General features: G+C 41.1%; 1 protein-coding gene across 2 annotated transcripts; it reads right to left on the bottom strand.

The window, feature by feature from the left end:
* Positions 1–205: 205 nt before the first annotated feature.
* On the bottom strand, positions 206–27976 carry LOC124606970. 2 transcript variants are annotated; one of them, XM_047139111.1, is made up of 4 exons: positions 27813–27976; positions 27555–27636; positions 10690–10884; positions 206–480 (listed from the first exon to the last, which is right to left on the bottom strand). In XM_047139111.1, exons 2-4 carry the CDS (start codon positions 27630–27632, stop codon positions 355–357), a joined length of 399 nt encoding a protein of 132 aa, XP_046995067.1. In that variant the 5' UTR covers positions 27633–27636; positions 27813–27976; the 3' UTR covers positions 206–354. The 2 variants fall into 2 exon arrangements, with proteins under 2 accessions (XP_046995067.1, XP_046995068.1); XM_047139112.1 differs by having other exon boundaries at positions 27882–27950.

Genomic DNA, 27976 nt, shown 5'->3' with positions numbered 1-27976 from the left:
GGCAGGACCCGCATTGTACAGCTTAGGTTCATTCCACATATTGCAAAGAAAATAACTCAAAGGAAGGCAAATGATGAGTACATACCTTCTGCAACATATTGTAAGATACCTTGTAGATTCCTTATATGAATGTAGCAGGCCATGAGCACTGATGACAATTATGAAGAATGGGGAGAGGAAATGCAGAAGTAAATTTCCAAAGCCATTTAACATCAAATAATTTGTTTATTGATACACAAAAATCTGTACATTACAAGATGGCAATGTTTGGTAACGGAACTCCCCACACTTAAGATTATCATCAATCCAAGCATTTTTACATGAAAACCAAATTGCACTTTCCATTCTAGAAATTTAAGAGTTAGAATTAGGTCCCTTTCTACGACCAAATGTCTGTACAATATTGACAAATCGACGATTATATTGGATTCTTCTTTTGGCTCGGCCAGTCTTCTTCTTTTTCTTTTCTTGCTTCTCTACCTGAAACAAAAATTCACTTACTTAATCCCTCAATTGCTGAATTTTAGTACACTAAGTTTGCATCAATTGCCCAATTATGAGTCAAACAGTTGAACCAAGAATGGACAGTTGGTTGATTTAGGGGAGTGGATCAAACTGACTGACTGATTAGTTGAGAGGGTTTATGGGACCGAACAGCGAGGTCATCAGTCCTGCGATTCCGAAGTTAGTCACAGAAGAAAGAGGATCAAGTCAGGGGAGTCAAATTATAAAATAATAAAGTTAAAACACACACAGTTATAAGCATAAAAGGTAGGACCCAATCAAAGATCTGGAACAGAAGGGCAGTCTTAGCATGGGAGAGTGGTCATGCGGTCCCAGACCAAGAAGACATGGAGAGAGGTCCCAACCACAACCACCCTGCCCTTTCTCCAAGAGTACAGTAAAACCTTATACCCAGAAATAAAAACCCACTTTCACGAAGTAAACTGAGGACCAGTTCAACCATCCATGAATTGCCTGCTAATTTTAAATTTAAAGAATCAGAAAGACTATACTTAGCATAAAACAGTGGAATCTTTCCACGAGGAGCGGAAGGAAGAGAGCCAAACTGCAGTAGACTCCTTGATTGTGCGGAGTTTATTACTATGAGCAGTAGCACACCAGATGTCATTCCATTTTTGGGCAAAGAGGGATTTGACGTAGATCCACATATCCGCAGGTGAAATCATGTAAGGAAAAGGGGGTAAGTATCTGCTTTCTAGCCAAATAGTCAGCCAGTTCATCCCTGGGATGCCCACATGACTTGGAACCCAGAGAAAGACAACTGAGCAGGCAGCACGGCCAAGAGCAGAGAGGTGGTCATGGACAGCAGACACCTAAGGGTGACGAGAGTAACATCGGTCAATAGCCTGCAGGCTGCTCATTGAGTGTGAACAAATTAAAATAATGTGGAGGGAGGCCTGAGAAACAAAATGGAGGGCTCTGTGGATGGCGAGGAGCTCTACCATGAGCATCCCACCTTATTGATTGTCTTAGAACCATCAGTGTAGAAGACGGTGGCACCCTGGAACTCTGCAAGGATGGCATGTACAAGATTTTGGAAAACCATAAGGGCAACGGAGGTCTTAGGACCCTGGAATAGATCAGTCCTAATCCATGGTCTAGGCACCATCCAAGGGGGGATATCGGAGGAAAGACACAGGGTGCATTCTAGTGAGTGGAGATGGAGATCCCGACAGATGGCAGTGAGACGCATGCCATCCAGCAATCCCACTTGTGGGCAGGTGTCAGGAGGGAGACATCCCTCATTGGCAAAGAGGGCACAGTACACGGGATGGTCAGGTAACTGGTGAATGTAGATTGCGTAAGAAATCAGGAGTTGGTTCTGTCGTATTTGTAGAGGGGGAATCCCCACTTCTGTGAGGAGACTGTCAACAGGATTAGTGCAAAAGGCACCAACAGCCAGACATACCCATAATGGTGAACAGGGTCAAGCAGTTGCGAAGTGAAAGGAGCCACAGAGCCACAAACCTGACTACCATAATCTAGTCTGGACAAGACCAGAGCATAGTAAAGATGGACAAGGGCCATGACGGAGACAGCATTAAGCTTCCACATGCATGTAGTCTTTAGGTGGCGAATATGGGGCAGCCATGTCAGCTTTTTATCAAAAATAAGGCCCAAGAAACAGGACTGTGCTACAATGAGGAGTTGGTCGCCTAAACAAATTTAGAGATCGGGGTGTACTGTGGGTCCATGACAAAAATGCATAACTCGCATTAAAGAGGGAGAAAACTGGAAGCCATGGGAAGTGGCCCACGCAGAGGCCCGTCAGACGGTTCCTTTGAGCCGGCACTCAGCATAGGCTACCAAGTGGGAGCTGCACCAGATACAAAAATCTGTTGACATAATTTGCCGGGGTAACCACAGGTCCAACAGAGGTTACAAGCCCCATCAATGGCTATGAGGAAGAGTGTGACACTTAGCACAGAACTCTGTGTGATACCATTCTTCTGAATCCAAGGGCCACTGAGTAAAGTGCCAACTTGAACCCAGAAGAGCCGGTGAGATAAAAACTCACAGATAAAAATTGGAAGGGGACCACGAAAGACCCAGCCATGGAGGATAACTAAAATGTTATGGTGGCAAGCCACGTTGTGTGCCGGCAGTTAGTAAGGTAAAGAGCCTTAGTATGGAGACACTTAAAAGTGAGGAGATTGGTCTGTGAAGGGTATCATTTAAATCTCTGCAGCGCCTGCCGGCAGTCCTGGACAGCGACTGCGACATACTTGGTCCACCATGGTACTGGTCGACGACAAGGGGGACCTGTGGATACGGGGACAGCAGTGCCAGCAACATGAAGAATAGTGGCAGACACACGTTGCACGACCGCATCAGTGCAAATCGAGAGGGACGTGTTTAAGTGCACAGCAGACAGGCCAATTGGCCCAGTGGAATGCTCAATGTGGGGCCTGTCTGCCTGGAGGCAGTGCAGGGAGGGGGGTTGATAGAATCACCGGAAAGTGGTCACTGTCACAAAGGTCATCATGGGATAACCAATGCAGCGAAGCCACAAGGGAGGACATTATGAGATTCGATAGCACTAAAGATGCCATGAGCAGCTCTGAAGTGGGTAGGTGAACCATCATTGAGGGGAGACAAATCGAGATCCATAATAAGTTGGTCAATTAGGAGACCCCTACCCGTTGAAGTGGCACTCCCCCATGGTGGCATGCAAGATAGCTATGCTGCCTGAGGCACCTTGCCACAGTTTGCATGACCCTGGAAGAGAGCGAGTGACCTTGGGGGTGCGCAGATGGTTCGTCTCATGGCTGAGGGGTGGTAGGAGTCTTCCGGCCTGAGAGACGCCGGCAGAAAGAAAGGAGGCACTTCTTTGGCTGGGGAGTGGGAGCGGACGAGCGGCCATGGGAACTGCCGGAGAGGGGGAGGGGGACGGGGCTGGGGTAAGGAACAGGGAGGAGGGGGGGAAAGGATGTAACAGAGGCAAAAGTTACAGATAGTGACACTGGATGGAGCCTCCCATACTTTTGGCGAGCCTCAGCATAAGACAGACGATCCAGGGACTTGTAATCTTGGATCTTCTTTTCTCTCTTCTAAGCCGGGCAATCCGGCGAGCAAGGGGAGTGGTGGTCATGACAACTGACACACACAGGTGGCAGAACACAGGGGGCTTCCTTCATGGAGTGGGTGTCCACAGTCATAAAACAAAGGGTCCGCCATACAGTGGGAAGATTTATGCCCAAAACGAAAGCATCAAAAGCACCTCATGGATGGCGGTATGAACGGCTTCGCGTCACTCCTGCAGCACACAATCTTGACCTTGTCTGGGTGGGTATCCCCCTCGAAAGCCAGACTGAAGGCAGTTGTCACTGCGACCCTTCTGCACACGTTGAACAAAATGAATCCTGCATTGCTCCAGATTAGCCCAGAGTTACTTATCACTTTGCAGGACGAAGTCCCTATGAAAAATGACTGCTTGGATCATATTCAGAGAATGGTGAGGAGTAAAGTCACTAAGATATTGCCAAGACAATCACAAGCACGAAGAGCTGCAGACTGGGTGGCAGAAGAGGCTTTGATCAACAGGGAGACCCACCGCACCTTATTTTCCTTGATATTCTCCACAAAAAACACTGTCTTTGTGGCAGTGAATGTGTCCCAAATCCGTCCTACTACAGATGAGGTAGCAGGGAAAGTGTTTCATCCCAAGACAGCAAGACTATCCCTCTTCCCATGGTGTAGCCAAGGAAGGGAAGGCTGCCGGGTCATACAAAGCAGCATTCAATGATCCTTCACCATTCAAAGAGACTGCTGTTTGAGAATGGCCAGATTTTTGCAGCCTGATACTCTTCATGCACCAAGCATCTGCCCTGTTGCCATCCACTGAGACCAGGGGCACCACAGCAAGCGCCAGGCGGTCGTTGCTAGGAGTTCCGATGCTCCAAGAAGACAAGCAACCACTCCTTGTCATACATAGGGAGGGAACAGCTCAGGTATCAGTAGAGTGATTCCTGTGTTGTCAGGCAGCTTAGCCAGATGGGTACATAACGGTCCCACCACACTCACTGGCTACACATGCTGGTGACCTAGCAGAGTGGAAGGGGGCTACAGCAGGGAAGGGAGAGGGAAAGGAAGGGGGGGAGCGCAATCCACACTGTAGAAGCTACGGAGGGAGTTCTTCCCCATATGGCTCATATTAAAAACAGAAAATTTAGAAGTGAAGGTCAAATGTTGAGCAGGGATATAAATACCAAAAAGGTTGAAATAACAGGCAGAATGAAAAAAATTTCGAGCCAGGTGGATAGCCAGGTCAATATAAATCAGAACACCGAGAGAGGGGAAGGAGGGGCAACGGGGAAGGAGCGAGGATACAGAGGGAGGGCAAGATGAAGGAAATAGGAAATGCAGCCAGGAAAGGAAGAATTGGCTGCAATACCTCGAGGCCATGTGTGCGCCACACAAGAACTCATGAAAGAACTGTGAGTCCCTTGGGGGGGGGGGGGGGGGGGCAAACGGAGAGATAAGTGATCCCATGATCTAGGATGCCAGAAAGCAAGGTAGGAACAACACAAACAGCACAGTCCAGTCAACTTGCAAAGAGGAAATCCTATGCGCGATGGGCACCAGCATTGCCACCGACCTGTCCCGACACACCACACCACAATCATGATACAATGGTAACTACACCATGGGAAGAAGACACAAGAAAAGGAAAAACAAAACAGCACAACAGATGAGTCATGGTGGGAAGAACTTGAGTGGTGTGGAGGCAAGGTTAAAGACTCCATCCAACACCTTACGCTAACTAAGGGACTAATTTCAGAAGATTCAAGGACTTACACCTGAGAGTACAAACCACTTTCACGAAAGAAACCAAGAAAAGACGTAACCATGCAAGGGTCGTCCGCTAACACCCCAAGACAAGGAAAGTGGGAGGGCATATTTAGTGCAAAGGGCCAGGGGCAGTTTAAAAAAAAAAAAAAAAAAAAAAACTGATCACCTTCAGTGGAGCCCCACAACTACAAATGGGTGGTGATGGGTCAACATAACAAAACTCAGGTGAAGGAGGACTCTAATAAAACAGAGGGTCTGATAGAAGGCTATCAATTCCACAGTAAACACCCCACACATGGCAGGCAAGAGATGGTGTTCCGTGCAAACAGAAGACGTAAAGGCATATCCCACATCTTCAACAATTTAGAGCCATCAGTGTGTAAAACAGTGGCATCCTGAACTCCCGTAAGAGTGTTCATAACAAACAATGGAACACCAATGGAATGATGGAAGCTTTCAGTCACCAGAAAAAAGCCATCAAAACCCATGGCTGAAGAACTAAGCAAGGGGTGGGGGGAGGGGGGGAGAGCCGGGATAGAATGTGGGAAAGAGGACATGGAGGGGAAACTGAAATTATGTCAGAGAGAAGTGAGGCAGCGCCCAACCAGTAATCCCGCGAGTGGGAGGGCAACAGCCCAAAGCCGCAAAAAGAAAACAATAGGAATGGTAAGCCACCTAATTGAAAATGGAGGGATCCCAGCATCAACCAGAAGATTATAGACAGGGCTAGTGCAAGAGGCACCAGTGGCTAAATGAACACCACAATGGTTAATCAGGTCCAAATCAAGAGTGGAGGCCTCAACGTAATATGAAACACACATCTAGCATGTATCAAATCACGGTATAATCAAGACTAATTCTTGTTCAATCCCCAAAGCCATGAATTCTAAAACCATGAAACTTTTTCCTGAAAATTGACAGAAAAGTATGGGAGAAGCTAAATCAATATGGTCATTAGGTTATAGTACTCTCCTTGCATGCTTGTACCAAGGCACTATAAAAAACTAAGAAAATTAATTCATATTCCGGAAATAAAAATAACAAAAAAAGGGAGACTGGAGAGGGGAGAGTTAAATTACAAAACATATGTAATGACATGATGCTGAGGCAGATGTTGGGGAAATATGAGGGAATTAGTGCAACGAAGAGCAGCACAAATGATTTCAGAATTCCTGGGTCAGAACATGTAGGGCATTATTGCTATCCAAGATGTTTCACACACTGCAGAGCACTGGGATTCTATGGTATGTACTTTACATTCCTTCTCACCTCTCTCTCACTGCAGCCTACTGCCAGCTTCTGCAGTTCTATGATATTTCACCTTCACTTAAAACTATATTGTAACCCTGCTTCTGCTTTGTTGTTTCACTACTACACTCAGCATGTTAATATACCCAAATTTTCACATTATCTGCCCTTTTATTCTTACAAAAATGTCTTTCCTGTTGTGGTGGTGATCTTCAGTCCGAATGCTGGCTGCAGCTCTTCATGCTATCTGTTCTGTGCAAGCCTCTTTACCTCTGAATTACTACTGCAATCTACACCCATTTCAACATGCTTACTGTATTCATCTGTCTCCATACATTATTTTTACTCCCCCTCCCCCTCAAGCTTCCCTCTAATATTAAATTGAGGATTCCCTCATGTCTTAGAATGTGACCTATCAACCAATTCCCTTCTTTTAGTCAAGTTATGTCACACGTTATGTTCTCTCCAATTCTATTCAGTATCTCCTCATTGGGTACACGATCTATCCATCTAATCTTCAGCATTGTTCTGTAGCACCACATTTCGAAATATTTTATTCTCATCTTGTCTGAACTGCTTATTGAACACAATTCACTTCCGTATAAGGCTACATTCTAAACAAACACCTTCAGAAAATACTTCCCAACACTTAAATCTATATTCGATGTTAACGAATTTCCTTCTACAGGTTCTCTTTTTCTTGCAGTTGTCAGTCTATAGTTTATATCTTCTCTACTTCGGTTATCATCAGTTATTTTATTGCCCAAATAGCAAAACTAGTCTAATACTTTTAGTGTCTCATTTTTCTTTGGTTTGCTTTACTGCTTGCTCAATGTACATGCTGAACATCATTTGGGATAGGCTACAACACTGACATCACTCCCTTCTCAACCATTCACTCCCTTTCATACCCCCCACTGTAATAACTGCCATCTGGTGGTATAAAACCTTTTACACTCTGTATTTTATCCTTGCAATCTTCAAAATTTCAAAGAGTGTAGTCCTGAGAACATTGTCAAAAGCTTTCTCTAAATTTTCTGCTGTTATAAATGCAGATTTGCCTTTCTTCAATCTATCTTCAAAGGTAAGGTGTAGCATCTGTATTTCTTTGCGCATTCCGATGTCCCTCCGGAACCCAATCTGTTCTTCCCCGAGGTTGGCTTCCACCAGTTTTTTCATTCTTCTGCAAGTAATTCATGTTAATGCACTTCAGCCACGATTTACTGAACTGATGGTTCAGTATTATTCACAACTATCTTCTTTGTAATTGAAGTCTTAGCACATTTCACCATCTCATACACCTAGCACATCACGTGGAATAGTTCTGTCATGGGTATCAGTAGTTCTGGGAGAATGTTGTCCACTCTGAAGGCCTTGTTTCAACTCAGGTCTCTCAATGTTCAATCGAATTCTTCTCGCAGTATCATATCCTCCATTTCACCTTCGTCTACTTCCCCTTGCTTTCAGTCGTTTGCAAGTACTAGCACAGAATGGCTACGTTCAAGAACAGATGAATCAATAATTTCACATGGCTGTCCCTGAAACTACTAAAAAGGCTGCCGTCCCTCTCCAGAAATCGCATTTTGTCCGATCTCTCCACAGATACCCCTCCATTGTGGTAGCACCTACAGTACAGCTAACTGTATCGTTGAGGTGCACAAGCCATCACACCTCAGCAAGGTCCGTGGTTCATTGGGGGCATGGGAGATGTGGGTGACTCGTACCAGTATTACTGGAAAAACTTAACTGATAATTACAAGGAGACAGCTAACCAGTTCTTACATTCGTAATACTAGTGATTGTGGATAAAGATAATCCTTGCTTTCGGAGCTCATGCACTCCTCCTTTGGGAAAGGATAAAGGACTTCTTGGGGGAGGTTGGAAAGGCAGGACACATTACTCAGACTCTCAGCTGAGAGAAACCCACTGACCGACAGAGCACATACATGTTTATTGGCAGTACTAGGAATTTCACCACCTAAAAGTAAGTACTGGACAGCAATTTTGCCTTCTTGTAATTGGCAGTTATTACCCTACATTTGCATAAAATTATGTTACATCATTATTCAAATTTTTAGTTTCATTTCCTTAAAATCACCTACATTTGCATCTCTACCATTTTAGTCCTCCTTGTTCAGTCTCCTTGTCTTTTCTGACCCTCATTTCAGTTCACCAAATTATTTCATGTGGATTTCCACTGAACTCCACTTTTGTACACACGCCGCTGCCCCCCCCCCCCCCAACACACACACACACACACACACACACACACACACACACACTCTCTCTCTCTCTCTCTCTCTCTCTCTCTCTCTCTCTCTCTCTTTGGGGGACATTTACCTGTGTGGAGCAACACAACTGCAAAGTATCATTTATCTTACAATTCTTGTTCTCCTTTGTTACCTTGTTCTTGACAAAGACCCAAATAAGTCCAATGGCACTGAATTTGCAAAATGCCAGAGGCAACCACAGTAGTTTAATTTCCTTGTCCACTAAGTATGTACTTTTCACAAGGTATTCTTGTGACCTGAAGTGCAGTTGCACATGCTCCATTAGACCTAATTTTGTAAGTTCCTCATCTGATGATACAGACAGAGGCTCTACGCTATTGCTTTTCATCTGTTTAGTAATAGAATTCTTCCTCTGTTTCACAGATTGGATTTGTGATACTGATTTAGCATTGTGTGGTATGGAGCCTGATCTATAACAACTGGAGATCTGTTCTGCAGTTTTTGAGTCTGTACCTAAACCAATCTTCAATCTTCATAGTGTTTAGCATTCATCTCAGAATGATAATTTGCACCTCCTTTTTGCCCAACACGACGTAAACCGGTGTTTTGCATAAACCCATCTTCGCACCAAATGTGGCACAATATAATCTTTTTCTCGGCCTGGACATAGTTCAAATTCTTTCTTTCCAGCCATACCATTCCTGAAGACTTTCTCTGAGATAATCATACAGCGTACATGAGCACATGGAACATAAGGACACAAAAGCGAATAAATTAAACACATGCTATTAGTGTTTTAAGCAGAGTTACATTCATAAAAATATAACAGTTGTAAAAGACAACAACACAGAGCTGGTGTTTACACTTTCCATGCTGTTCATAAGTATCAGTGTTACACAAGTTTTGGCAGTCAAGGACTAATTGGAAACCAACAAAAATCAACCTTCAAATGGAGAATAGGTCTATCTTTAAACCAAGGAAAGGAAACAATTAACATAATTATGGTCTTGCTTCTGTGACTCTTCAAAGTTTACAGTCAGCAAAAAAGCTTGATAAGTACACTTTCTCTTAAATATCACCATGTACATCACCCCCCCCCCCCCCTCTCTGTTCAACTAAAATATAATATTCATACACCAAAAACAACCATACATTTCCACAATTCCAACAAGGTACAACACATCAATGTTTGTCATGCAATATAACAAGAATATGAGCTCAAAGTCTGGGGTTAATCATGAAATGGACAATATTGCGTGTCCTAATCCATGTGTTGTAAGCCTTCCTAGTTCTTAGCTTTCTGTCAATGCTCTTGAGAAACTTCTGATACTTGGAACTCTCATAACTGGTATGTAAAAGCTCATATTATAGCAAATATTGTTAATATTAATCTTTATTTTTATTGTGTATAGATTCTCTGCTTATTGCTCATTGTTGTTCGCTACCATGAAACTACACTACAATTTTCCTTTGCTGTCAGTTTCCTATTACAACGTACTGGAAACTAAAACCCAACAAATTGTAACTGAACAAACCGTTCACTCAGGTGAGAGTAAAAATATTTTAAGCACAACTTGGTAACAATGCTTTTAAATTATGAGTTTGTACGAAAGTATCACTGCTCTGTTCAAAAACTACCAACCAAAGAGCAAAGTGTAAAATGTCGCAGTAAAGAAGTACAAAAAGCAGTATCAAATACTCCGTATAAAGTTATGTAGGGTTGATGGTAGAACAGTAACACCAATTACAGCAGCTGAAGAAAAATGCTTAACATTAAGAGACTATGCAAAATGATTAACTACACATTACTAAAGCATACTGTACATAAGGAGAAACTACATGTAGCTGTTTTGAGGCAGACATGCAATACTTCTTTCAGTGATTCAACCCTTACCTTTGGCGTCTGACCCTTAACCTTCCCTGCTCGAGCTAAGGATCCATGGACCTTTCCTCCTTTTAAGCTAACAGTGAAATCTAATTCGAGGGATGGCAGTGCAGACACTGTAACATCATCTGCTAATGGAGATCCAGCACAGTACAAGAAAGTATCACCAACATTCTCTACACCTTCCAGGTGACAGATGTGATCCTGCAAAAAAGTAGACTAAATCAGTCTCCTGTAATACATAATCAAATAACAATACTTCAAGTTAATGTGAAATAAAATAAAACACCGAAACTTTCTATAGAACATAGACAATTAATATTTATAATTCAAAGTTGTGCTTGAGTTTCCATAACTAAATTTTTCAACTGAGAGTGTGATTTGTTGTGTGATACTACTGTATTGTTTAAGCATGCTGCATCTATTTACAAATGCTGATAATCCCGATGCGGTATTCGTATACAGGTTTTGAATGGAAATGCTGCTTCCGCTACTGCTTGAAGAGAATACGGTAGATGATTTGCTAACCACAGGGTACAAGATTCAAGAGTGTTTATCTGCATTTTGACTAAATTGTGTGACAAGGGTGCAGCATGCATGAACCAGCAGACATTATTAAGGTGGTAGCATGTGGTCCTTCGACAAGTCCATGTAGGATTTCTACATGTATTGGTGTTCCACATGGTGGAAGTTACCTCTAGGAAAATAATGGACCTGTAATATTCATGCCCAAAGCCACTTTTGCATGTGAAGAATTCTCTCCACTGAGAACGACACTCTATATTCCATTTGCTAGAAACCTCTCAATTCAATCACACAGTTGGTCTGATATTCTGTATTCACTTCTTTTGTTCATTAGGTGGCGGTGTGGAACTGTATTGACTGGTCTTATGTAAGTCAAAGAGCACAGCATCATTGATTTAAATTATGAAAAATTACACCAGTACCAAAAACATCAATTGTGACACACGAAGCTAAACACGGCATCTATCCCGGTGTCAGTATCTACCACCTTCTGGGTCTCATGAATGTACAGAGCGAGCTGTGTTTCACAAGATCATCATTTTCAGAATCCTTGTTGATTCCTACAGAACAGATTTTTGGTCACCGGAAATGTCATAACACACAAAGATAAAACATGTCTACAACTGACCAACATCAGAAATATAGGCTTATAGTTTTAGGAACACTTTGCTCCTCCAAAGACCTAGTGTACACTGCCATTAGAAGTTGGGCAAGTTCTTTTACATGCTTTGAGCAGAACCATACTGGTATCCCATCACATCCAGTGGCCTTCTCATGTTGAGGGATTTCAGCTGATTTTGTATCCCATGCTCACTTATTTCATTATCAGCCATTTTGTCATTTGTGTGGCGAATACAGGAGGCACTACAGTGCCAACATCCTCTGTGATTTGGTAAAAGGCATTCAGTATTTTGGCCTTTTCTGTGTCGTCCTTTGTTTCAATGCCATTATGGTCACAGCAGTCTGGACAGATGGCTTCTATCAATTTATCATATGACCAAAACTTCTTACGATTTTGTGTCAAGCAGCTAGAAAGAATTTTACTTTCTAATTTGCTGCACACATGGCTCTCCTTATGTAAATTTTCGCTTCATTCTTCACATTTGCTTCTCTGTGAGACTTCAGCTACATTTAAATTTTCAGTAAAGCTCTGAGCAGCTTTCTAACATGGGGGAATCAGGACAGGTCTTGTCCATCACTCACAACTTTTCTTGGAACATACCTGTCTAAAGCATATAGTACAATGCTCTTTAACTTTATCCATTGACACTCAACACGGTTAGTGCTGGAGATATTTTCATGCTGACCACTCAAGTAATCTGAAATTGCTTTTTGTTGCTCTTGCTATTTACTGCTGTGTATTCAATGATTTCCTGTTCTACGACAACTACATAGAAAAGTTCAGGTCTGTTTGTCAGGAGCAGGTATAAAATGTTACCTTCACGAATTAGTTCCCTAACTGATCAAGGAAATTTTTAGACAAGGCATTTCAAACAATTTCACAAGATTCCCTGTCCTGCCCTAATCACTTAAATTTCCCAATTTATAGGTGGGAAGTTGAACTCTGCACCAAATACTACAGCATTATCAGGAAATTTACATTAATTATGCTTAAAATTTCTCCTCAGATGTTCTGCCATTACTGCTCCTGAGGCAGGGGGTCCATTAGAGCATCCAATGATCTTGTTTGATCCACTTTTAATACTGGGTGTTTATCAGTGAAGTGCAGCTATTCACAGAGATCAAGTGTGGACTGCAATTATTGTATGGCAGTGAAACTTTGTAGATATGCTAATGCATTAACACATAACCAATATATGAAGGAAAACAAAATTTGTCCCATTTGTGGCCATGACTGTACGAGATCCACATTCTCATTTCGCACGCCATAACGTGAGTGAACAACACGGTTACTGAGAAGAGAGACCTCGTGCTATCAGTGAAACTGTCTTATGTGAACAGCAGCAATTACAGTGCTGCATTGAGAGAGTATTGCCGACAAAGATCTGAGGAGAGATCTGATGTCATTAAATGATTTAAGGGAGATGGTAATGAAATTCAGAAAGACGGGTGAGCTTATGTAGCACCTGAAAGAGGAATGTGTCCTATCCCGACAAATTACTGACTAGGTTGTTGCTGGGGTAATTGGCAACGCACCACCTGCCTTGGATAGTCCTGCTGCTCATTATAGTCTGATTTAAAGTAGTTGTCACTTGACAGGCAACGGGCTGCAGGGCTCCCGCCACCAATAAACCAATGGCAGCCAGCGCTGTCAGCTGCCACTGCGTTGCCACATCGCTCTGCTGAGCTGACTAAGGCATTGTGCCAGCCAGTCCTCAGCGAGCCGTTGTAGACGTGCGGGGGAGAGATTTGAGTGACTTGTAGCTTCACGTGTTTACGATGTCTGATTAAAGCAGTCGCAAGAGAGGGAGGCCGAGGCTGCACACTCCTCGGAAAGCTCCAAAAAGTGGCGGACATGGGGCCGTTATACGCAGTCAGGCGCGTGAATACGTGTGTTCCTTAAGGGAGTCTTTTGAGAGAGAGAGGGATGCAGGAGGGCGTCTCGTTCCTTTGGATGAGGTGGTGGAGTGAACTGCAGCTGCTCTGCAAGTTAGCGAACAATCAGTAATAAGAATCTGCAAGGAGAAATTCACGAAAGAAGGCTCAAGTGAATCATCTAAATTGGATACACCTGAGAAAAAGAGGCGACTAGAGAAGAGGGTCACAAAACTTGACTCTTTTCAGGAAGATGGCATTCGTCGTCAAATATACGCATTTTATTCGAGGAAGGAGTATCCAACACTCAAAAAACTACATGCTACCCTCACAGCGGCTGACCTGTTTCAGGGTAGTAAATCATCTTTGTTACGAGTCGTGAAGATAGGATTCCGCTATAAATCCATCTCTGGCAGAAAGTTACTAATGGAACGCCAAGATATTGCAGCCTGGCGATGCCGCTTTCTTAGAGAATTAGTGGGGACAAATTTTGATGATATCGTTTGGCTTGATGAAACGTGGGTGAATGCAGGACACAGTTTAAAAAAGGCTGGACAGACGGTATCATCAGCGAAAGTATGGCAGCTCCGATCGGCAGAGGAAAAAGGATAATTGTAGCACATGCCAGAAATTCAAAAGGTTTCATTCCAAATTGTTTCCTGCTATTCAGTTCAAATAAGACCTACGACTACCACGAAGAGATGAACCACAATACTTTTGTGAAATGGTTTGAAGACTGTGTGCTCCAGAACTTAACAAAAAACTCTATCATTGTTATGGATAACACTCCTTATCATTCAGTAATACAAGACAAAGCACCCACAAAGGCAGCGAGGAAAAACGACATTGTTAGCTGGTTACAGAAACATAAGGTGCAGTTCGACAGTAATTTTACAAGGGCAGAATTATTAGAACTTGTATCGCAACACAAGCCAAAGAACCTGATTTACATTGTGGATGAAGTAGCAAAAAAATACGGGCATTAAGTGCTCGGATTTCCTCCTTACCATTGCCATTTCAACGCAATAGAGCTGATTTGGGCTCAGGTTAAACGGCATATTGCTGCAGAAAATGAGAAATTCACATTAACTGAAGTGGAACGCCTTTTGAAAGAGGCAGTTGAAATTGTGACATCGAAAGACTGGCAGAAGGTAGTACATCACGTGAAAGGAGCGATACAGGACGCATGGAACAATGAAGGTATCTTACAACAAAGTGTCGAAGCCTTGATTATATCTGTCAATACGAGCAGCGAGACGGATAGTTCCACTGACTCTGACTCTGAATTAAGCGGTGTTTTCGCATTGTCTGATTAGTGTGTAGTGAACTTACTGCCATTAAATATTGTGTTTGTGAATTTATTTCGATTAATTCTTATTTCTGTTGTGAGACTAAAAAATACTGTTTGGCCAGCTCTCGTCATCTCCTCACGGTAAGTTAGACTGAATTTTAATTCTATTTCAATTTGTATATACACCAAGATGTTATTCAATGTGTGTAATAGTTTTCGAGATTTGCAATCTAAAGAAGAAAACGTTTCCGGACGCGAAAATTTCTCACACTTCAATAGTTAATGTAACAACGGCCCTAATTAAAATTAAGAAAAGATATTTGATTTGCTTACAGATACCACTGAGACCGATACTGTACGTAAATTTCAAAATATTTACATAATATTTCTAGGAGATAGAGATTTTAAACGTCATACTTGTTTCGAGTTCAGTACTGATAGGGTTGCTTAAAAATGCTGTTTTCAGAAATTTATATACAGGGAACGTGATGCACTACGAAAACTTTTAAGGATTCTTTGCCGAGTGCCTTATTTTGGTAATGAATGGAAAAAAATATTTTGCTGTGACACCAATAGTTTTTCAGTAATGACGTGATAAATTAGAAGCTGTTTGCAAAATCGAGAATTTAAATGGTTTCAAACAAATTAACATAACTCTCGTCCTAATTAAAATTAAGAATAGATATTTGACAGATTGACGGACATTGTAGAGATATACATCATATGTGGGTTTGAAATTTTTTACTTACTTTTTGTAGAAGATACAGGCTTTCAAACGATTTTCTATCGCCGGGGGTAGCGATGCGCTGAGGCAGCTGCCTCCAGCCAGTGCTTGACGTGACAACGCCGCAACTTCGCAGCGCAAACGTCAAGTGACAACTACTTTAAATCAGACTATAGTGCCACGAGAATTATCCATCCCGCGGTCAACAGTACAGAAAGTTTTGCAGTCTATTTTACAATGGTATGTGTAAAAGGTCCAGACAGCATAGCAACTGATTCCTTACGATCGGTATGAAAGTTCTGGATTTGTTCTTCCATTTCTGCTATTGACCGACTATAACGTGTGACCAGGCAGTATTCTATGGAGTGATGAGGCATATTTTATACTAAAGGGTGCAGTGAATACATGGAACTGCTGCATGTGGGGTACTGTTAAACCATGTGTTGTGTATGAAGAGCCACTGCAGTCAATTTATGTGTGGGTGGTATTGTTTCACAAGCACCTTTATTCTTAAGCCATTCTTCTTTGAAGAAAATACACCCAGAGGGCATGTCAGGTGTACTGTGACATATGCATATTATCAAAACCTCTGTGTACAGATTGTGGTCCCACTTTGGAAGAGCACTACTGTGTGGAAACAACTGCTTTCACGCAACATGAGGCAACACCTCAATGTTGCTCGTCCAGTGAAAGATTTTCTTAATGCAATCTTCCAGGAACGTGTTACATCCAGAGGTTTTATAGATGCATGGCCTAAAAGATTATTTGGTCTGAGACCATATGATTTTGGCTCTGCTTTATCTGAAAGAATGATGTTCAGATTCTGCCTGAATTGCTGCAAGCAACTATTGATCACATCATTTTACAAATGCTGCATCTCAACAACATCAAATTTTGTTAAGTGGCAGTTAATAGTAGAATCAACACTATGGCTTTCTCACTTGTTCGGGCTTTTCTGCCCATATCCTGTTCCTAACACAATACACATGGAAACATTTCTATGCCTTTCTTGCATTCACATGCCAGATTTGCACCAGGTGGTCAGAATTGGAACTAATTTATTGTTTCAATAGACTTTTTCAGCGTACACCAGTTCTGCATTAACACATTACAATATCTACCAAGTTTCGATGCCATACGATAATTAAGAGCCCAAGCTGGACCTCAGAGTGGCTGCACTTTAACAAGATCTCCATGTACAGATTTTGGTCCCACTTTGAAAGAGCATTACTGTTTGGGAACAACCGCTTTCACGCAATAGGAGGCAACATCTCAATGTTGCTCGCCCAGTGAAAGATTTTCTTAATGCAACCTTCCAGCTTGCTGTGTCACTACATTGTCTTACAGGGACCAATCACATGACTTTCTTGAAAATGAGCTTCCAGTATTATTGGAAGAGGTTCACTTGGTTCTAAGGATGGGCGTGTTCTACCAGCATGTTGAAGCCCCTGCACAATCTAGTCATCAACTGACACAGCATTTAAATCTAACATTTCCTGGATGACAGATCTGCAGAAATGGTCATGCTTCTCGGTCAACAAGTTATCTAGACCTTATACGTTCAGATTTTTGCCTGGGGGGATGGTTGAAAGGTGAAGTCTACACAAAAAAACGTATACAAAAGAAACAAAATGATAATTCAGATTCTGAATTGTGCTGCTCTCATAAAAGAACACCAAGGCGATCTCAGAGGAGCTACAAAAGATGTTGCCAAGAGAATTCAAAAGTGCACGGAAGTCGGAGGTGGAATTTATGAAAACTACTGACTAGTCATTTGCCTAACACCTTCTGGAAGCATGTAGGTTACATTCTTTCTGCAACCAATAAAATTGGACATTTTATGTGAAATGTTTCATTTGGCTTACTCTAGATCAGCATGTCCAAAAGTAGGATTAGTAACTGTTGCTTTTGAAATAATTAAGGCAACAACAAATTTTTAATCAGCTCACAAATATACTGAGCAAAATCAGTTACAAAATGCGAGTGTGGTTCTGAAATGTGTCCACCTATTGCATCTCAGTGGTGGATACCCCCCCTGCCCCCCCCTCGCGGGACTGCCCGCATTGCCACCTGCACCGCCCCTGCCAGTCAGTCCGCACGCTATTTGTTCGTTTCTTTTGTCAGTCGACTTGACTGAATCCAGTTACTGAATAGTTGTACTTTCCTATGTAGCACGTGTGTCTGCATCATCGTATTTGATGATGTAATTAACCAATTTGCCAGGAAGAGTAGGTGCATAATATTCACCCGCCAAGGTAGCCAAGAGCACTAACATTCAGCTTCCTGGACTCAGGTAGGCGCACCGGCCCCGGATTGAATCCGCCAAGCGGATTAACGATGAGGGCATGTGTGCCGGCCAGTCTGGATGTGGTTTTTAGGCAGTTTTCCACACCCAACTAGGTGAATACTGAGCTGGTTCCCATGTTCTGCCTCAGTTACACGGTTCACAGACATCTGAATACATTCACACTATTCCATGTATTACACTAGACGCAGACATTTGGGGTACACTAATTCCTTCTTGGGTGAGGGGGGGAGAGTTTATGGGATGGCGACAGGAAGGGCATCTGGCCACCCCTTAACATGCCACGTCCAATTAACCGGCAGACCCCGCAAGTCAGGATAAATGCTTGGGAAGAGAGAGAGAATAGGCGCATAGAATTCATTATTTAAGGAAGAAAACCACAATTGTAACTTTTTCATATCATAAGGTGGCATTGTCTTGTATATGTTTATAATCAGTTTAAATAAAATTCTTAAACTTTGCATGTGACTATTATATTTTATTACGGTAAAAGTAAAGGTAGTTTATGATATTTTTAGTGCCCTCTCCTTGAGGTTTTTCTGTATCCGCCACTGCTGTATCTGCTACCAAAACTAGAATATTCGGCAGCAGAGATACATTGGCTAAGTGAGCACCTAACTGATATAAAAAGGTATACATGAAAAATTAATAAAACAACTGCTATATCACAGACTGTGGGAGATGTGAGATATTAAATATTTTATTTTACAACTGGTGAAGTAGCTCCTTCTATATACAGAATGATTTATGAGGGGGCTTGCTTGTGATACCCATAATGCTGTAAGAGGTATAAGACAAAGGTACACTTATTACCATCCACATACATAACCAACTAAGCCAACACATCAAATTGGGTTTACTAAAAATGGAGACTCAGTTCACATCCAATTAAAATTAAGATGGAAGAAACTGAGCCTCTTAACTTTAATATTATTGACCTACAGAGGGGGTAACACTACTTGGGTGGGGACGCTCTCTTCAAGTAGTCTACATGTACAGTGAGCACTGGAAGTGGAGGCAGCAGTATCTGAATTGAGCAGTAATAAGGTAATTGATGAAGTCAGTGCACTCATGACCAAAGAATTGGATGAACTGGTCAGCAAAGGCTGAACAATACATGGAAAAAAATGTAATAACTAGCAACAGAAAACAAATGTATCCACAACGATGTGTAAAAAGTGACAAGAAGAAATTCACCTCTACTACAGACATCACACTAAATCTAATAAACAAGGAGCAAATCCACAGGAGCAAAGAGCAAGAAAATCTATGGTGAAGGAGAATACCTGCAACTTTGTCAAAAGACGTATGTTGGCCTTCATCTCAAATGATTTAGGGAAGCAACAAACAGCCTATAACATGATGGCCACATCGGGCACTGAATTCCTCTCCTTAAAAATAGAAGATCTGTGGCTTTAGAAAAGCACTGCCTCTTTGGATATAGAGCAGGAGGCAAGGATGAAAAAGGGAACTCACATCTTACAGCAACAGTTCAAAGTTACAACCACTAGTCTCAATGTTTGTATTATAATGGCACATAAAATTGTGCTTCAAATATCCAAAGACAGGAAGCTAGGACCCTAGCAATCAGTTCCTCTTCAGTTTCTGCTGGGGTTTGATACATCAATGATGTCACATAACCCTATAGGACAAGTTACTGGCGGTGGATCTTGTGAACATGGGACAGCATGAGGAATGACGAGTATCTGTTGTTCAGGTGATCACAGTCATTAATATTGAACAGGGACAGTGAAGTAATGTGTAAACCACACCCTTTCTATGACAACAAGAGATGCAATTTAGAAAAACTGCTGCCGAACATCTAATATATACCACAAGGACAATTTAAACAGGGTAGGAGCAAATAAACTATTGGTTCATCTAGTACCTTTCGAGGCCACAAGTTGTTGGTTGTTACGTGAGACAAGCGAGAGATTTGGGTTTTCATCACTGTGGTCATGGCTATTGCCAGAAATGAGAAGACCACCAAAGTTGAAAATGGCATCTTCATTGAACTATACATACTGTAGTAAGTCCTGTACTATGCTGACAGTCCACTGACAACTAAACTCTTTTGTCCAACATCATTTGGCCCCCATGCTTGCATGTGATGAACTTTATGATACAGGTATAATTATCAATAATTGGATACTACTGGATCAATCCAGTAGTATTCTCCACACTCTGATCTTTACCATAGGAGTCTCATGGGCAACTTAACATTTGCTTATTGATGAATTTTCACTCCTCAAATTCTGGCTCTGTGGCTTGCATGAGCATTTCTTATAAGTTTTTTTTTTTTTTTTTTATTAATGGCCATAAATTTATTGGTACTAGGATGAAGCCTGTAACAAAACTTCTCTCATTACATTCATTTATTTTTCTGGATCATACATCCTGCTGCATCACATATTAAATGCATGTCTGCAAGTATCTGCACTGGTTAACAACCCTCCGCTGAGAATCATGCAAACTGTTAACAGTGATGAACACATTAAACACATCACAAGTTATTGTCTACCGTTTTCCAAAGTATTGTCACCAAAGATGACACAGCAGGCACTTGTTTCTTATGAAACATAAGCAGCTTATGAACATGTGCGTCACACACGTAGCTCATTCACGATTTCATATCACCTACAAAATCAGTTTTTAAACATTGGTTCCTTATCTCAAAACACACTGTTTGGGATACTATTAGGTTGATTTGAACACTGCAGTGCTTCACTAGACATGGTTGTATTGTAGGTAGTATCAGGGTTGCCCCAAGTTTCCTTAAGTGAAATTCCCTGATATTTCCCTGTTTTCCAGACAATTTTTATCATTTATCCCTGAAAAATTTCGAGATCTCAAGGTTGAATAAAGACATGTTGACAAAAAATGTAGGGACTTCTGTGTTTCCAAACATGTGAGGAGAAAGCAAGCCAAATCGTATGTTTATTTCATTGAGACCTGATATTTTATTTCAATAAAACAAAGACATTTGGTGACAAAAACAGACATTTCCTTGGAGTCTGCAAGACAAATTTAAAATACCTTCACTGATATCAGAAGTAACCTCAGAAAAAAAGTAGGCCCCTTGAAAGAAGTATATAAGGTGGGGAAGAGTTGTGTAAATCAACACTATAGATGACCACCAACAAAATATGTGTTCTACTACGTTCATTATTGTCAATTATTACCCACTGTGTCATGTCGATTATTTTAGAGGAATTGTGTGTTTGTCTTCTTAACTGAGTGGTAACATGTTTGCCTACCATGCAGCGGGCCGAGGTTTGATTCCTGGCCTGGATGGAGATTTTCCTAACTCGTGGATTGGGTGTTGTGTTATTTCACGATCACTGACACACAAGTCACCCAATGTGGTGTCACCTGACCAAAGACTTGCAACCCGGCAGCGGTGGCCGAACTTCCACAGACGGAGCCTCCCGGCCATCAATGCCACATAATCATTTCATTTTACAGGTACTGTGTGATCTTTCTTTCAAGAAATATGTGCGTAAATAGTGTATGAACTGCCAGCAATTGCCACAATTTTCTTCCTCTTACTGCCCATACTTTCTGATATATGAACTCCTTTCAGAGTGCCAAAATAAGGCCTCTGGCCTACCGAGGAACACCGCAGTCCTGGGTCCATGGATAAACCATGAAAATCTGCCACATTATGTCACACACAAACAGACCTGGCCTGTGGGTAGATCGGTGAAAAGAGTCAAAGGGCAGGGCCTGCACATTAGTGGGAAACAATGGGCTTCTGATCGGTAAGCCCAACCCATTAGATACCCACAGAAATGGCCTGCAGTTTTTGCCCATCATGTAGGTCCACTTCTGGGGCCAGCTATTCACATGTCACAGACACCATGTTAATGAAATGAGACCGCGGTGATCAACCCATGCAATACATAACTTGCATGAATACTCTGAGAATCAGTACTAATCATGACAGGTAACAACTCACCATGTAGATGATCACTGAGCCACAGGCCAGCATGTGGAAACGACTATCACACTTTCACAACCAAATTTTTTGTCACAGCCTTTGTCAGTAAATGAGGGCATACACACTTTCACACGATCATTCAGAAAACTCATGCACACACGACTGCCATCTCCAGCCACTGCATCAACAATTTCTGAGAATCAAATCCAAACAAACCATTCCTCATGCCTTCCTGCCTCTCATTGGCAGCTGCTAGGCTAGCAGCAAAAAGTGGTAGCAGCACTGACTGCAAGCTGAGGGAAATGGTAGGAAGGGAAGAAGGAGTCAAAATGAGGGACTAGGGACGAAGTGCATGTACTCAGCTGCGTCCAGCCTGCGATGATGCACGACATCTCAGTAAACAAACCATTTTTCCAGTGCTTATTTTCTTCAAATTTTCCTCCTATTCTCCTGACACATTTGAAATTCCCTGATAGTCCCCGATTTCCAGAACTTGTGGCAACCATGAATATCCTCTTACTTTCTTTTGACCTTCCAAGTGACTTACCTTTTCAGTTACAGAGGGATCTAATGTTTAACATGGACTCTAAACAATCATGCAGCTTGGCAGGTTTTACATTAACGTATCATTGGCAGAGGTTAAAGAAGCAATACATGGACAGAAATAATCCTAGAGTCAATGGAATGACATTAATTTCGTGATTTTCTTTGAACCTGGGTTCTGGGTCCATAGTTGCTATAGATTTAATGATGTCCGCACCCATTAATTTTTATTTTATTTTCATACTCTTGTAAAATTTTGACCCATTTACAATTACTCCATTAACATGTTGTTTATCAAACAAAATCAGAATATAAATAGTTTCTAATTTAAGTTAAAAGCATTTAGCAAGCAGCACATAAGTTATACTTGCCAAATGAGAAATATATTTAGCACATTTTACAGAACAAAAACAAAATGTGATAGTAACCAATACAACTTTGCAGCATGTATAAAGGAATCAATGATTTGACACATGTTCTGCATAACATACAAAGGTAGGCCTACATTATGTGGAAATTTACAACTAATTTAGATACCAGCCCAACAGATTATTAAATGAGCAGAAAGAGGTATGAAGAAAAAAAATCTCATTAATTGTGTACTAGTTCCACGACAAATTTCTGTACTACCTTAGAGGTCACCACCATTGTCTTGATGACACGAGACAAATTTAGATGAAGTAGACCTATAGATGAGTATGAAGATACCTTAATCCTCAGTTCTTATGGTTTTAATATGTGCATGTGACACATGCATACTGAACTTTATTTCACTATAACTGGCAAATTGCAGTGAGGTATAGCTAAAACCTACAGGCTACAATTTGGGGCATACCAAGCTACTTCGGCACCAAAATTCTACTACATCTTGTTTAACTAAACAAACAATAATATGTACCTTAAAGCCTCAACTGGTTCTACTGGTTTTTATTTAGGGACAATAAATTGCACAGATACAAGATCTTCAGAGAGGTTAGAATTTTTTCAGAGGAGTAAATAACATCAAAATGCAATATGTTATGCTCATTTAAAGTGTGGCACAAAAAACTGAAGCCCAAATAGAAGAAAACCAGTGAGCTTTAGTGTAAAGGAACAGAGTATGGATGAAACCTAGGTGTAGGTTTCATTGTACATCAAAATATTAAAACCAATATTATGGATACTTAAGAAAAAGATTTGTTTTAAAAATATCAAAGTCTAAGTACCATTCGGGTTGTATTTTGATGAGTAAGTAGATGCACCCTATTAAAGTTTATAGAAACCAGTGAATGGCAGAAAATCCATTACAAGACGAGGATATTAATACAAAAGTAGGAATTAAACCTACAAAAATTACTCCACAGTGAGATAGAAACCAAACAGAAAAATGACTTGGCAAGCACCAAGTGGAAATTAAACTGGCAACCTATTAAACAGCAAAGAAATTGGAAAGCATGTAATGTTTCTAAAGTAAGCACAGATTTTTAAGATAAGAGGGTGAAACAATATACTCTGCAGGTTTGAGGAAAAAAAAGGAGGAAACATGTGAGTTTCAAGAAGACAGTAATAGTGAAATAATAGAATATTCTGAACTGAGCAACACTATTTGAAAATGTTTCTAAGACAATGTGAAAAGTTGAATGGTAATCTCATAAGAGAAATTTAAAAACAAGAAGGGGGGGGGGGGGGGGGCCGATTTTCAATTAGTCCCACTACTTCTTTGATTGCCTGTACAGGCTCAGATCAACCATTTGTTTCACGGACCTGTATCCCACTCAGCCTGCAGTCTACTTTCATACTGTGTCGTAGTCAATGCATGTTTCTTGAAACTGTGAAACACCACGAGTGCTAGAAGGAGCAAGGGTCTTTATATTAATAAGGGGGGGGGGGGGGGGGAGAGAAGATTGTTACCGAAGCTGTGGATAGGAGAAATTAAAAAAAGTTGTTACAAAACAGTTCACTATTTTACCAACTACATTGTTGGTGATTTTTAAAAAAATCAAGACATGTCATTGGAAGTATCTCTGGCACAAGAAGAAAAAGGTCATGCAAGGGCGAATTTCCCTATCTTGCGAAGTGCTTGCTCAAATGGATAAATCCATGTAGAGGACAACATGTTCCCATGAGTGGTTTCAGGCTGAAGGAAGAAGACAAATTTTTAGCTTGGTCTCTCATGATTGAAGGATTTATTGCAAGCGAGAGGTGACTCAAGTTCTAAAAAATGTCATGCTATCACATTTAAAAAAAATGGCTATGACCCATGCACCATAGTCCTAGCATTCAAAGATGGAAAGTGCCATGGAGGCAAACTGAATAAGGACAGAATAACTGTCCTAGGCTGTAATGGATGGACCTCACAAGCTGAAACCACTCATAGTAGGTAGATGTGCCAAACCATGCTGTCTGATGGGAAATCAAATCATTCCTCACACTTTGTTGCTCAAATAAAAAAATCATGTATGATAAGAATTGTTTAATGAATGGCTGACATTAGATAATGTTGGTACAAAAAAGGAGAAATGGAAATTTTTAATGTTTTTGGACCACTGCACTGTACATTCCAAATCATCACCACAAGATCAGACGAAATTGATGTTTTTCCCACCAAAGATGCAACTATTGGACCAGGGCATAATACAAAATTTTAAAACTCTATGACAGAGAAACTGTTTCACTTGAACTGGAAAGTATTGTAAGAGGTGAGAAGGCATATGCAACGGTTATGATCCCTATAAATGTGATTGATAAGGCCTGGAAAAATGTCAGTTCCACCATTCTTTACAACTGTTCCAGAAAGTGTGTGTTTGTAATATGAAGAGAAAACTCAGAACAGCAGTCAGAGTCACTAGAATTAACAAATGCAATCCCACCAGACTTAGGATCAGAACTAACCTTCGAAGATTTCATTCATGTTGATGATGACATCTGTGTCGACGGTGTTCCAACCCACGCTGAGCTGTTGGCCTGCCAGGAAGGTAACTAAGAAGAACTGCCACCTCCAATCACAATGAACAAGGCAATGTGGGTCAATGGAAGCGTCTGATTCCACCAGTCGGCTTTGACCCATGTCATAAGGCTGCTGTTGTGTATGATGTCACGACGGCGCAGAGTTTAGTTTGTGAGAGTGGCGTGTTTGTAGGTGTCGTTTTGATGTGATCGGTGGTGTTCTCTGGCGGTGTGTTTATGTATTGTGTGTTAGGTGATGTTTTCGGTTTAGTTCGAATGTGTGGCATGTTTACAGGTGGCGTATTATTGCGGTCGGTGGTTCTCTCTGGTGGTGTGTTTACGGGTAGTGTGTTATGTGGCACAAGGGGTTCATTTGCGTGGTAGCATTGCATGTGTGTGGTATCGGTGGTGACTGCTTTCAGTGGAATATTTTTCAGTGAGTTAACAATTTTGGTTTTGTTATGTCAACGTTATTGTAGTTTTTTTTTTCTGTTCGTCGTGTGTGAATTTTGGTAAATTGCATTGTTTATGGCTTTGGTTGGTATGGATATGATTGACAAGGTAAACAGTTTTTGGTTTTCGGCGATGATGGAGGACAGTGCGATGTCTCTAATAAAATTTCTTCAGCTATTTGGCCTGTTGGCTGAAGTCGTGAAGTGTTCAGTGTGTCGTGAAGAAATGAGGCTTACTAAAATTCCAACGTCTCGGAGCAGGGACGGCTATATGTGGAGATGTCATAAGTATAACAGGTCACGGGAAGTGTTTGATTCCAATTTTGATTTTCTAGGTGTTTTTTTTTTTTTTTTTTTTTTTTTTTTTTTTTTTTTTTTTTTTTTTTTTTTTTTTTTTTTTGGATTAGTGTGGTGGTGGTGGTGAAAGTTTTGAGATTTTTAGTGTGGTATCAGTAGTTGCTGTTGACCTATACAAGTCAAAGGCAGTGTTCGATTCCAATGGATATCATTTTTAGTTGATTTTGGGAAGGTTGCGGTCATTTTATTTTATTTATTTACAGTAGCGAGCCAGTGGGTGTGTTGGACCTTCCATCGAGCTACGGACCCCCTTGAAGATGTCTTCCGCAGTCGGAGACGAAATGTTGGGAATCGACACAGAATTCATCAACCGACCACGGCATAACAGCCCGGATAATTATAATGGACATGATATTTCCGGCCGTGAAAGTCTACATTTTAGTATAATGGGTTTCTGTGTCATAAAAACTATTCTCAGCAGTCTTGGAGGAATTTTTCAGGTTCTTAAACTAAGGAAATGAAGAAGGAATAATGGGTAAGCGAAACTCACTTGAGCCACCTTCCTTTAGCATATAACACACTATCACCTAGCTACAGTATAGCTGATTGACAACAAATGGAGAAGGATGAAGAGAAGATCCCGAATGTGCTGACCACTGTGTTACCTTGCACTGTCAACAAATGTTAGAAAAATCAGTATTTAGCTGTGTCAACAACGAGGTAAGTACAAAGTACAAGCTCACACTGAATGAGACAATCGGCTCAGCTCTTACAAACAAACCACTCAGGTCTTTGGCTTACGAAATTTTGGGAAATCATGGAAAACTTATACCACGATGACCGGACAGGGATTAGAACCGAAGCCCTCCCGAATGAGAATCCGGAACGTTAACAACTGCACCACCTAGCACAGTACCAACAAGTGGAAGATTGTAATAAACTTACTGTGAAATAGGGCTGAAACCAATTTAAACTGTGCCTCAAACTTATAACCAACACATCAAAAGGACCCAGTACACATTTATAATGATGGAAATCAGTCGACTTTTCTTATTTTTTAAGAAAGATTAAATACAGCGAGACTGTTTATAAACTTAATAGGCGCTTCAATACTTATCTTCCAATTGTTTTTAAAAATGGCAGATTACAATTTTGGGCATTACCACTTTTGACTTGTAACAGCAAAACATGGACTTTTAATGCTGAAATGCAAAACGAAGCCTCGAGAATACAGTTATTAAGCAGTACAAATCGACTGGTTGACGTGGGTCAAAGAAACTTCTACTGCTACTCAGAACTTAATTTTAAAACTCGACCTGAGTGTCAGATTAAAAATGTAACTATCAAATTGGAAAATAAACTGCTGAACTACCTGCCTTGATCTCTGCGATGGATTCACTTCCTTCACACTCAACAACGTGGTTAGACACACCGCGAACGTGAATTTGCATCATCTTTCTGGAAAATAAAAGGTATTATACTTAGCATAAAGAACTGACTATATGTAACTCGTACTACTGTGTACACCCTACAATTTTAGAATAATTCGTTATCATGTCTGCCATACGGCACGTAAACATTTCCTCAATGTTGATATAACAAACACCTTTTCTACAGAAATTCACTAAACTTACATTTACTGTAATGCTGATCGATTAGTTTCTTTTGAAAAGTAGCAAGAAGAGCAGAATAAATATACGCACTGGAAATTTACGACACGCGACACGATGTTTTACACACCAACAACCAAAGAACTTCAAATCATTCGCATAGTACCTCCTGCGGCCCACAAACATCC

The sequence above is a fragment of the Schistocerca americana genome, chromosome 3 (assembly GCF_021461395.2).
Source record: "Schistocerca americana isolate TAMUIC-IGC-003095 chromosome 3, iqSchAmer2.1, whole genome shotgun sequence".
NCBI classification, from domain to species: Eukaryota; Metazoa; Arthropoda; class Insecta; order Orthoptera; family Acrididae; genus Schistocerca; species Schistocerca americana.
The sequence above is the reverse complement of the archived record's forward strand: the minus strand, read 5'-3'. Positions and strand labels throughout refer to the sequence as shown.

What these genes read in the sequence shown, in the direction of transcription:
- LOC124606970 (XM_047139111.1), bottom strand. Translation starts at nt 27,632, where the DNA reads ATGATGCAAATTCACGTTCGCGGTGTGTCTAACCACGTTGTTGAGTGT. An exon ending in AATCCATCGCAGAGATCAAG is followed by an intron (nt 10,885 to 27,554) that starts GCAGGTAGTTCA and finishes ACTTTTTTGCAG; the next exon opens with GATCACATCTGTCACCTGGA. An exon ending in TTAAGGGTCAGACGCCAAAG is followed by an intron (nt 481 to 10,689) that starts GTAAGGGTTGAA and finishes TTTTTGTTTCAG; the next exon opens with GTAGAGAAGCAAGAAAAGAA.